This window comes from Phalacrocorax carbo, chromosome 14 (genome assembly GCF_963921805.1).
Source record: "Phalacrocorax carbo chromosome 14, bPhaCar2.1, whole genome shotgun sequence".
NCBI classification, from domain to species: domain Eukaryota; kingdom Metazoa; phylum Chordata; class Aves; order Suliformes; family Phalacrocoracidae; genus Phalacrocorax; species Phalacrocorax carbo.
This window is the reverse complement of record NC_087526.1, coordinates 17684851-17696952: the sequence shown is the minus strand read 5'-3', so window position 1 is coordinate 17696952 and position 12102 is coordinate 17684851. Positions and strand designations below refer to the sequence as shown.

Genomic DNA, 12102 nt, shown 5'->3' with positions numbered 1-12102 from the left:
TTGCCCAGCACTCCCAGCATCCACATGCAGAAGCATTGGGCTGTACCAGTTACTGACAAAGGATACAGAGGAGGACATGCTTACCGAGATCTCTATGAGTCTGTCGAATAGAATGTCCCTTTGCTCATGGAATTCAAACAAAAAGTACTGAAAAAGAAGAGCAAGATAGCTGAGCCTGAGGCTCCCAACATGGCCCCACAAGCACCTCTGCCTGAGAGCAGCTGCATCCCAAGCATCGCCTGCAAGGACGGCCCCAGCCACTTGGGACACCAGTAGGGCAAGGACAGAGCCTCTGTCCATATCACATACTTCATTGTAGAAGGGGCAGTTAGTTGACTTCTGTGTCACTGTGCGCCTCTCCACCTCTCCAACCTTGACTACCACAAAAGGGTTAATGTTCACCCCAACCAGCTTCTGCGCTTCAATTATATTAATCCCAACCTGAGAAAATGTGGGAGAAAACCCTCAGATTAGCACTCTCCTTGTTTCCAGCTCCATTTTGAGCTTATTTCAGCAATACCAGTATGCAAATGTGCAGGGCCCTCTCACCGCAGAGGTGGATGCTTGGGGCAGGCAAGAAGGCCTGCCAAGGCTGCTGAAATCTGCTATAGCCAGGACAAACCAAAGTGGTATTTCAGGTATTTGTTTCTTTCAGACAAGCAAGGAAATGAAGTGTTAAATCCCTAGCACCTTTGACAAGAGCAGCCTCCCCAGAAGCACCGCCCCCACTCAGTTTCTGATCCCAAGGGGATGCAAACCCACTGCTCCCACATGGTGGAGACCACAGAGCATCTTGGAGAAGATGGTCTTGGTATCTTCTGTCAATATTTCTCTTTGAATCCTACTGAGATGGACACCATTGGCAAGACTGGAATGTAGCTGTCTCCTTTGCTGCAACTAGTTACGGGTCTAAGACACAGGAGAAATGTTCCATCTTTTGCTCTCAGTACAAGCTACTAGGCAGTTGTTAAGGTGAAGTATCATAGCTTCAAGAAGAGAAGGTAGGAAATTCCACCCCCTAAAGCTTCCTGCTTGGTGGATAGGACCCAGCCCTGAAAAGCCAGAGACCCAAATGTGAGCCCCCATTTACTTAGAACCAGGAAAGGATTTAAATCCATAGCCAGGCTGGGAGACCTGCCCTGAAAGCTGCAGGGCAAAAGATGGGACTCCAGTCCATTTCCAAACTTCACAGTGGCTGCAAATAAACCTGATATCAGAGCATCAGCCAGAGCCACAGCTTCATACCAGCTTCCTGGCATCTCCAAGAAAGTCCCCACAGCAGCCCTTCATACACAGCCATGCCCCACAGACATCCCTGTGGGCCCAGGCAAGGCCCTGGAGAAGCTGGCAGGCATCAGCCCTGCCTGGGTGCTCTCTAAAGCTTGGCCAGGCAGTGTTTTGCAGCGGCCCATGTGGCTGTCAGGTTGATTCCCTTCTCCTGTACTTCCATAGCTAACTACACAGCCCAGAAAGAAACTCTGCTCTGAGCTGGCTGATGTTGGAGCTCATGGATGCAGTTCGTTCAGGGAATCTCACACCTTGTCCAGGGAAGCCACTCAAAGCAAGAAGGCGTCTTCATGCTAGAGGCCTCACCGGGGTATGTGGTAACTGGAGAAGCCCAGGCCCACAGCAAGGCAGTGAGGGACCAGCTACGGAGCCAGAAGAAGCTGCAGGGACATGTGCACAATGCTGCAGTACCTGGAAGCTCTGCGGGGTTGGGGTGGCAGAGAGGTCCCGTGCGGAGCAAAGTCTGGAGCGGCTGCACAGAAAAACAACCCAGGTGAGTAGTCTCTTCGTCTACACAGACCTGAGCAAGACCCCGCCAAGGGAAGCAATGGAAACCCTGGCAAATAATGGCACCTTGCCCTGGGAACAAGCAAATCCCCAAGAATCCCTGTTTGGGGCTATTGGAGATTGAAGGTTTCTGACATTTTGCAGAAGCAGAATGCCAAGAGATGCAAGATTCCCCCAGAAATCACCCCATGAACTGGCACTTTCCACCCCAGGGCCCAAGCAGGGGCAAGAGAGAAGAGCATGCCATGGATACCTCTTCACAGGGCTGAAGACAATGCCCGAGACTTCCATCTCAGACACATCATAGAAATCTTCTTCCTCCTCTTCCTCATCGGTGTCCAGGCCTTTCACCAGCTTCCTGCCCAGTGCAGCAGCCCTCCTGTCCAGTTCACTCGCTCTTGGCCCCTCAGCTGCCCTGCAATCCCCCCTTCATGTTACACGCCACATCATCAGCCCTGACGAGCAGGTTGTGCACTCCCCTCCACCCAGGAAGGTGAGCTGATACACTCTACAGCTACTTACTCCAGCTCCTCAAATCCAGGATTGCGGATGATTAACTCGGAACTGTAAGAAAAACAGATGCTCTGCTTAAAAAAACAAATTTTTTGCGGCTGTTCACTGATGTGTTTAAGTAACAGTGCCACAGCCATGCTCCTCCTTGGCTCCTGGCAGGGACAGACGCATACTCCCAAGCGATGCTTTTCCACTCTCCAATCTGTGTGACTGCTGCTTTGGCTCTGGCACTCAAATTACATTCCCCAGACGTTGCTGCTGCCTGTCATCCTGTCCATCCAGACACCCACATCTACCCTGGCTTTGGGCACAACCCCTGTGCAGGACACCTACGGTCCAAAGCCATGCTCTGTGCAACTTTACAACCATGATGTCTTGCTCCCGTCAGCCAGGAAGGCTGCAGAAATGCTCTCGAGTCTGGAAGAACTCCCAGGGTGCAGTGGGTTGTTGCAGTCACAGGCTCTTTGTAAGGACAGGTGTTTTCTTTCCAAGAGCCCTGCTCAATTGCCTCTGCTGTAGAGCAGAGATGCGTTAGCCTGGCCAGACATGGCAAGTAAATGAGGCTGGATTGCATCCCAAAGACTGCACAAGCTGCCTGGAAATTTGCTCCTCCCAGAATTTCAGTACCTGTCTTTCATCTGATAGACAAAGTCCTCTTCAGCCCAGGTCCCAGCTGAGCCATGTGGAGGCTGGTAGCGCAAATCCAACTCAATGTAGATCTACAAACAGAAAACAAAACTGCCTGAGAGCTTGGCAGCCACAAAACAACTGCAGAAATGCCACAGAAAAGGGAAAGGAGAGCATGGAAGAAAAAAAGAAGTGAGATTCTGGTGGAAAGCAGGGGAAGGAAGGGGGGTCACAACCCAACAAGAAGCCTATTTATACCAGACTCTCCTCGTCTGCCTCCATCAACAAGCTAGACTTAACCAGACTCCCTCCCCTACAACTTCCCAAACTCCAGGATTCACTGAATACAGGCTGACTCAAGTTCCCAAATCTAAAATATACCACAGAGAGGCTCCTGATAGCTGTCTTGAGGCACTTTTGACACCGAAAGTGGGGAGAGGCCTGCAGCAGGGCAAACTAACGTGCAGGGGTTTGAAGTGGTCTCTCTGTGGAAGGCATGAGCATACCCAGAGTCTGCATCACAAGAGACACTGACTTAGCGTTAGTGGTGAAGGATGGCCAGAGAAGTATGGGGCATGTTGGGTACCAGCACAGCCAGCATGGGCCTGAAAACACTTGGTCTGTGGGTGACTAGCCTGATCTCAAACCAAACAAACGCACAAGAACTTCCCCAGCAGAGGCCAAAATTGCAGCTATGGAGGAGGTCACATCTCAGCAGGCTGAAGGGGGGCTACAAGCTGGGCTCATAACTCAGTCCCTGGAAAACACATGTTTCTGGGAGGAGAAGTACAGCCCAAGAAAGCAATAGTACAGTGGCCAGGAAAGGCAGCAGCAAAGGCTAGATGGATGCAGAAGACTGAGATAAAGCTGGGTGAATAGCTGAGGCTCTGAAAAAAAAACCTTCAAACCACCAGGAGAAAAAAATGGGTGCAAATAACTCAAGTCCCAGAGAAGAACAGGACTTGGAATAGCAGGAAGGGCTTTATTCCCACTTTGCTAAAGGAGCAGCGGTTGAAACACCCTCTCTCCCTTGGGGATGTCTCTTCCCAGCTGAGCTGAGGGAGAGGGTCTCAGGCTGCTCTTGGGTGGGCGTCTGGTCTTGTCTGCCCTATTTCTGTCCCCTGCAGCCCTTGTTGCAGCCAGGGCTGCACAATTAAAAACTAACCTGGCAAAAGAAAATCTGTTTGGCTTTTGGTTGGAGTGAGTCACCAGCATGAGTGCCGCTGTTAGCACAAGGGAAGAGGCAGCCAGGGACAAAGGGTTGGGCCACAGAGCAGCTCTGATCTTACAGCAGTGTAAGTGCCCCTAGCTTGGTGCCCTCAACCAGTGCCAGCATGGAGTGCTGCCCAAGAGTCAGTCCCTGTCTCTTTGCTTGCATGAATGTTTATGCTGTGAGCTGCATTGGGCTAAAAATCATCCCAGAAATGCTCAGTTTCTACCAGGATCTGCTTTGTGATCCAGCCAGCTCAGCAACACGGAAAAGCTGTGCCTGTGCCTCTCAGGCTCGTGGTCTGGTGGCCACAGAGCTACATCCCACATGCCACTGCAGGGGTGAGTCAGGCTGCCCACGGGAAGGGCAAACAGGGGTGCAGCACATCACAGGGCTGTCAGCCTCCATCTCTCCTCCTCCCAGCCTTGCCCGCAGCCCTGGCACCGAGCCCTGTTGTCCAGCAGTCGCTGAACTGTGCCTGCACATCCAGCTGGCAGGAAACAGTACATTTTTGGGTTGCGTTCATTTTCCACTGGCACAAAGGGCCCAATGAGCTCTGGCACCGGGGCGGGAAGGGAGCGGCACCCACAGTGCAGAGCAGAGGGGCAACCAGACATCAGAGTTCCTCACATTGCCCCAGACCATCGTAAGCAATATGGTTAGCACTGGTATTTAACCCAAAAGTTCACTGGGGCTCCCAAAGCACCCTGCCACTTTCAGCCTCACCCCATCAGCTCCCCTCTGCTTTGCACCCTGCAGCATCCCATGCCCACACACTGCATGGTGCAGGAAGCAGATGAAATACCACCTCCTACATCCATCACCTAGACCCAGGGAGGTTTTACTAAGCCTCCCTCTACTTGGAGACCTCAGCAGGTCTCTAGGGCCCCCAACCCACCCCACACACTTCTGGATGTTCCTAGAACTACTAGATGGGTGTGAAGTGGCTGCACTCCTGCACAGAGAGGGCACAAATGCCACAGTGTTCCCAGGCTCCAAACAGCACCTTGGACTCCCCCTCAGCCCCAAATCCACCTGGGAAGCGCCACACAAGGTTTCCCACAAAGCCTTCCTGATTGCTGATGGCCAGGCCGCCCATGGAGGACTTACACCAGTGACTCTGTGGTTCCTGTCAACAAGGGCCTCCCGGAGGATCAGCCTCCCAGATGTCATCAGATGCTGAAGGCTGAGGACAAGTGTACCAATAAGCCTGGAACAAAACCAGAGACTGCAGCAGTACCATACATGGCATCAATGCCTACCTCCTGCAGGAGAAGAGTACCAGGATCACCACTCTCCTGCTCACAGGCCCTCTGAGCTGCGGTGAAGGCAGCAAACTGCTGCAGGGCTTTCCCTAGGGAGTCTGGCAGCCAAAATACCTGAGACACGCTGACCTTGCAGCAGGTTGTGCCTCCCTCCCAGTCACGCTGAGGCAGCTGCTTGCAACTGAGCTGCCATCGATCGTTAGAGGCTTGTGCAGATCCAGTCCCACCAAGTGGAGCTCTCCCCTTCAGCAGAGCAGGGCTTCACAGGAGCCAGCCTGTGTTTGGGTACCCAGCAGAGCTGGGATGACTCTCCCCAGACAAAACTGGGAAGCAGAGGCTCCACACAAGGAAATACAGAAATAGGTATAAAGCCATGGCCACAGGGATGTCTGCAGCAAGTTGGGCCAAAATTTACCTACTCCAAAGGGGCTTCTTCCTGCAGAAGAGTCATCTGGCTCCCTGCAAGTAGCAGTAACACATGTGGGATTGCATTCAGCTGCTCCTAACTTCACGTTGGGTTACTGCTGTCTGGAGCCTGTTCGTACGTTGGCCTCCACCTCCCTGTGGCAACTCTGCCAGCAGCTGAGCTAAGCCTCACATGAAGTAGAGCTTCCTGCTGCCTGCTGGAAACCAGCACCAGAGCATTTCACTGCCCACCCGGGACGAAGCCAGGAGGAATCATTGCTGTCACCTCCATTTCAGCTGTGAGCTGCTGATCTCTCATATCCCCTCTCACCTCCCTCTTCTCTAAGACACAGCCTGTCTAGTCTCCTACCCCTGAGGGACAAGTCTCTCCACTCACCCCCTTCCTCTCCAGCTTTTCCAGTTTGGTGCTGCTTCCACAGAAAGGCTGCACATGCAGCAGTCCAGAGACCACAGATTGATACAGCAGTGTACAGCTTTTTCTCTTCTGTCTTTCCACACTCACTCTATTTGTGATCATCCCAGTGCACTGACCAACTGCTTTTAAACTATGTCTGTCACCTGCCATCACTCTGCTCCCCAGCAGTGGAAGTGTGTGGATAGATGTTGCTAGTGCTAGTCCTGCCATTTCCCATTGGACTTCTCCGCTCAGCACCATTTGTTCCTGATGATTTATTACTGTTTGTTTTATCTATTTGTCTTATAGCCATTTCTATTGACATTTCAGTCAGAGACGATTCCTCTGATCCAGCTCCCACAAGGAAAGCATCCGGTAAACAGTGACACAATGTTCAGCCACATTTTCTGCTTTGGCTTTATCTTTTAAGTGTCTCGTATGTACTGTACTCATCTGTTTCCTCCACACCCTCTCTGGCAGGCTTGTGACGGCTTTGAAAAAGTTTGTATTATTAGCTGCCTCTAGAAAGTTGTTCCTGTTGATTTTCCTTTAGTTCTTACATTTTGCTTATCAGAGCTGGCACTCTTCCCTGCATCCTCATGTTTCACACATCCTGGAAGGACATGCCTCTGCTGCCATGCTTGCTGCACCACCACTACTCAATCTGTCACCTCTGCTTTTGGGTTTCCCTGAAGAGTTTTACATCTGCTGGAGCTGCTGCTAAATTCACGGTATTGTATCTGTGCCACCTAGAAGTATTTTAAACTCTGGCTGATCCTTTAAATTTAAATTGCTATCTTTTTTAAAGGTCAAACCATACTACCATGGGCTTGGGATTTTTCCCCACTGATAGGCATGTTGAATTTTGGTGCAGCATGGTCAAAGTCATCATGTGGATCTACAGGGTGAGAGCACGTTCCCACTCTGCTGCAAGTCCTGCCCTTGTAGCTCTGTTTTTTAGGGTCCTATTTCAACTTTGTCCCACCTGAGGATCTGATCTGGATCCTTAAGTAGTCTTTGTTACTACTGGCACAACTAAGTCGTTCCCTTTATTTAACTTAATATATGCACAGCACTGCTGCCCCACCAGAACAGCCAGCTCCATCCCTCTTCTGTAACTTGTATCCTGCTCATCTTCCTTCCATCAAATTTCCAATAAATATTTTCTACTCCCAATAGAAAATGTAAAGCTCAGTACCTCTCTTCCCCCACTGCTGCTGGTCACCCCAACAACCAAAGGACCTACCTGTTACTGAAAACCTTACTGCAGTTGTAAACGTTAATGGATAGCATCTCTCCCATGACGAGCTTTCCGTAGTGAGGCCAGCGAAACAGCTACAAACAGGGCAGGAAGAGACAACAATTTACTCCCAGGCGCACTTCCCCATGTTTGGTGGCTGGTTGGTCTCCTCTGCAAGGTGCATGAACTGATGAGCATGACAAAAAGCTGCTGTGGTGGGATGTTACTTTCCTGCTGGCTGGGGCAGACCCTGCGGCTGAGAATGAAGGAAGGATGGGGAGGAGAACGAGAACCCCTCCAGCAGCCCAAAGCTGCAGGTTGTCTGCTGAAGAAGCCAGAGCGTCATCACCTTAGAAAGAAGAGAACGCTCATGCCTGCAGTGGTCCCTGAGCCGGCTGTTGTGCTGGTTGTGGGGTGAGATGCGGCGTGGGAATGTCCAGCGGTACTTTGGGAAAGGAGATTGCCCAGGGCTGGGAGCCATTGGGCACCCGAGGCCACAGTTCACCTGATGCCCCAACTGGCCTTGTGGCTGGCAAGAGGGAAGAGCCCCTCCTGGCCCCAGCCCTTCCCTCCTTTCCCCAGGCAGCACAGAGGAATCCAGATGGGAGGGGAGACAAGCCAAGGCAACCACCCCGCCAGCCGGCACAGCCAGGCCTTCACAGCCTTCAGGGATGTGACGATGAAGATGGGCACTAGGAGGAAGGCTTCCCGGCCACGCACGTTACCCGCTTCTGCCCCACGAGGCATCGACTGAGGTGCTGCTATGCCCCATCACTGTCCCACGGACGACCCCCGCGGCGGAGTCCCGCTGCCCCACGTGCCCCGCCAGTTTCCCCTCACCTCCCTGACGACGGCCTCAGAACCGCAGCGGATCTTCCTCGTCTTCTGAGTGAAACCTTGGGAGATAGAGGGGAGGCGTGAGGTGCCAGCGGCACGGCGCGGCCTGGCCGCCGCGGGAAGGCGAAGCCCGTCGCTCCCGCCGGGGGCCCACCTCGGAAGCTGAGCTGCACCTGCCGCTCGCCGCGGCCCGGCAGGCAGGAAAGGCGCTGGATGCCGACGCTGAGCGCCATGGAGCCTCTGGCGGATGGCGCTGCCCCGCTCAGTCCCGCTCCGCCCGACCTGACTCAGCCCCGACTCGCCCGGCCGGTTGGGCCACCCGCTCCCCGCCCGGGCACCCCACGGGCCCGGCGGCCCCTGCCGAAGGGCAGGACACAGGGGAGCAGCCCCGCCTGCTCCGCGTTCCTACACCCCGGGACTGCGGGGCGGCTCTGGGCAGGAGATTCCCCCGCGGGGTGACCGGCCAGGCAGAGGAGAGTGCTCACCCACAGGGGTCTCGGGGAGGCCCTTCGCAGGTGCCCGCCCGGGACCCTGGAGCAGCCAGGGCCCGGTGGCACCATCCCCTCTGCCGTTTGGCGGCACTGAGGCATAGGCCTGCCGGAGCCGGGGAGCGCAGTGGTGGGAGTGGAAGGAGAACGGGAGATGCCCCAGCAGAGGTCATCACACGGCCAGGCTGCAGGGCAGGCCTGACGCCTGGGGGACACGGGCTTCCAGAGGAGTCCAAGCAAGGAGGGACAAGGAGAGAGGACATGACCCCGCCTCTGCTTTCTCCCAGCCCTGAGGCTTCTCCAGCACGAAATCATGGGCTTCTGTGGTTAAAAACCATCCAAAGCAAACAGAGGGAGGGTGGGGAAGGGAGGCTGGCCTGGCTGGCCCGTGGCCCTCTGATTAGGAGGGTTGGGCTCGCCTGTCACAAGGACGCTGCACGGGGACCAGGGTGTGCTCGGCCGCCCCATCACCTCCCACCAACCCCGCACAGGAGCGTGCAAGGGACCAGAGGTAAGCTGGTGTAGGTGGGATGCCAGAGCGCTTTCTGGGGGACAGAGGCTGCAGCCTACGTGCCAGCTCTCTGCAGGATAGAGACAAGCATTGAAACCCACAGACGGTGGGGTAGGAGCACCAGCAGCCCCTTACAGCAGGGAGGAAGACCTGGGGCACATCATGCTGGGCTGTGCTCACAGCTGTACCCACTGGCTTGGCCTGAACCAGCTCATGTCACCTGGTAAATGAGAGATGTTGGAGCCCTTCTGGAGCACAGATTTAGGCCACGTTAAAGCAATTGTACAATCATGAGCTCAGCAGGATTTGGAAAGCATTTCTTCGCCCTGGGGGGGTATGGCTGTCCCGCTCAGCACCAAACACCTGCATCAATGCACACCATACAGGGCTCCCTGCGGCAGGCCAGGGTGGCTAATCCAGCTCTGCCAACACCAAGGAGTGAATCATGCCTGTTCAATGCCAGGCTGCTTCGAAGCAAGCCCTGCAGTTACTCCCTCTATGTCCCTCTTACACGAGAGCTTCCTGGAGCGCCAGGGAAGCTGTGCTGGTGGAAACAAGCTGCCGTGGGGAGGATGCCACTCCACAATGCAGCAACAAAACATAGCAGGCCGGCAGCATTAGGCACCACTTTTGTGACCCAAATGAGGGAGCTGATCAGTTTAGGGTAGCACAGAAATCTCAGTATGCTGACCCCACACACAGTCATGACTGGAGAGGGGCAAGGGGTGCAATTTAGGCTGTTTACTGAGACATTCAGGCCACCAAAGTGTGCCGCTGATGGACAGATCCAGTATTTGCTCAAAGGTGATCAAAAGCCGTCATCTCCCAGTGGAGTTTGCATGGCTTCCTCAAACACCTGGAGCAGTCCTCTCACCTGCATTCACCTGAAGACAGTGCCTCAGTTTTGGTGAAACAGTCTCTGGAGGAACCAAACATTTTAGATCCCATGTAGGGCCCTTAGCCCAACAAGCTGCCTGGCAAAGGGGGATGGAACTCCGTCAGGTAGCATGGCATAGTCTGGCATGAAATGTCACTGGTATTTATTGCCAGGTGTCCTAGAAGCAAGAGGAGCCCTTCCTTGATTTATACAAAGCCCCGAGGCTGAAATACCTTCGGTTGTACGCAAGTATAAGAGTGCTTGCTCAATCTCAGCTAAGGCCAGGGTAAAGAGACTTTCGGGGAGTTCCCTATGCTTACCATGGAGATAAAGTGAGAGAGCTACCTGGGATGACGGAGAGTGCACACCAGCACTGGGTGAGAACAGCATGTTCTCCTGGGGAAGAAAACCTGAGTTCAAACCTGAGCTCTCATCTACCTAACATGACAACCATGTCATAAATCTGCATTCCAGCTACAACCAGGGTGGCACAAGGCAGGAGATGCACCTCCCAGACTCTCACCAAAGCACCCAGCATCCATCTTCACTGCTTCTAAAACCAGGAGCCCTGGAGAGTCAAGAATGAAAGAAAACAGGCAAAACTGCCATCCCAGTTCAGCAACCTCCAAGCTTGACCGTTCCATGGCTTTTCATCTGGGCCAACACCCATGCAGCTCTTGTTCTCAAGTAACAACCATGGGACTAGTGTCCCTTTGGTTGTTCACACTTCCACCACTTACCTGCAGGTAAACAGCATGCCCTCCTAATCCTCCCCTGCTCCTGCAGGGGGAAGAACTTCCTCAGATCTGCTTATACCACATCTTGGCCTCTTCGTCCCCAAGAGGGAAGGTTTCTCCTACCATCAATGAGTCTTAGCACCTGCAGACATCTCAACTAGATACAGAACAGTGACTCCACTCCTCACAGCCAGTGCAGGGAGACAGAGGATTCACTCTCTTTTGAGTGGGAACTGGCAGAGTTTTAAAAAGAGAGGTGAAATAGATTTCCCACTATACATTCTGCTGTGTCAGAGCTCATCTTCTGCTTCTCAAAGCTGGAGCAAAGACTCAACATGCTTCCGATGTCTTGTCAAAAAAAAACCATTCACTGAAGCTAAGCACTACACATGACCACTGGTACTTCTTGGTCCAAACAAGGGATTGGTGAGCCTTCAGAACTACTGCTGTAAATATAATTTAAAGAACACTTTATTTAAAAGGGGAGGGAAAAACAACGAATCAACCAAAGAAAAAAACCCAACCCACACACATGCACAAAAAACCAGCCTTAGATTTGCTTGTACACATAATGCAGGGAAGGAGAGTGCTGTCTACAGGTTGTAAGCGGCTGAAAACATGAGTAAAGAATGCTCTCAACCACATTCTCAGAGAACACTTGGCGGTTTTCCTCCTCTCTTCCACGCCTGTAATGCATTTTAGTTTAGGCAGCCACTCACGAGAGGTTGCTTGGTTTCCTTCAAGAATCTAAGTCAGTGCAAGGAAATTGAGTGTGGCAGGCTAGATGATGGAGTATTTCAAAGGAGACAGCCCAGCTTTCTCTAGAGAAAGCTATCTGCTGTTGGTGGAACCTGGAGAACACGTAGTGGTCAAAACTAGGTTTGAATTGAAAACCAGCACAAATTCACCTTTTCTCAGCAGTGGTCTTAGACCCACAGCCCTTCAAATGCAAGCTAGTTACTAGTTTGGTGGCAGAAAACGACCAGTCTAGCTGAGGATGTGGATTCAAACCCAGGTTCTGCTTTCACACAGGTTTGTAACCTATCAGTTTGTGCTGGTTTTGGCTGAGAAGGGGTTAATTCTCCTCACTGTGGGGGTCGGCTACCTTTCCAGCTTCCCGTGCTCTGCCGCGTGGCGAGGGGTGGGGGCTGGGAGGGGCGGGGCCGTGGTGGGGCGGCTGACC

At 53.1% G+C, this 12102-nt stretch overlaps 1 protein-coding gene across 1 annotated transcript in view; it reads right to left on the bottom strand.

Moving 5' to 3' along the window:
* LOC104042861 (fer-1-like protein 4) overlaps window positions 1–8539 on the bottom strand; it is a 39983-nt gene extending 31444 nt beyond the window's left edge. Inside the window, exons 1-10 of the mRNA XM_064465113.1 lie at window positions 8461–8539; window positions 8310–8365; window positions 7476–7564; window positions 5255–5354; window positions 2935–3026; window positions 2317–2358; window positions 2048–2209; window positions 1699–1759; window positions 310–441; window positions 85–147 (exon numbers count right to left, since the gene is read on the bottom strand). Of these exons, the coding sequence (XP_064321183.1) occupies window positions 85–147; window positions 310–441; window positions 1699–1759; window positions 2048–2209; window positions 2317–2358; window positions 2935–3026; window positions 5255–5354; window positions 7476–7564; window positions 8310–8365; window positions 8461–8539 (876 nt within the window). The remainder of the gene's footprint in view (window positions 1–84; window positions 148–309; window positions 442–1698; window positions 1760–2047; window positions 2210–2316; window positions 2359–2934; window positions 3027–5254; window positions 5355–7475; window positions 7565–8309; window positions 8366–8460) is intronic.
* Window positions 8540–12102: the final 3563 nt, after the last annotated feature.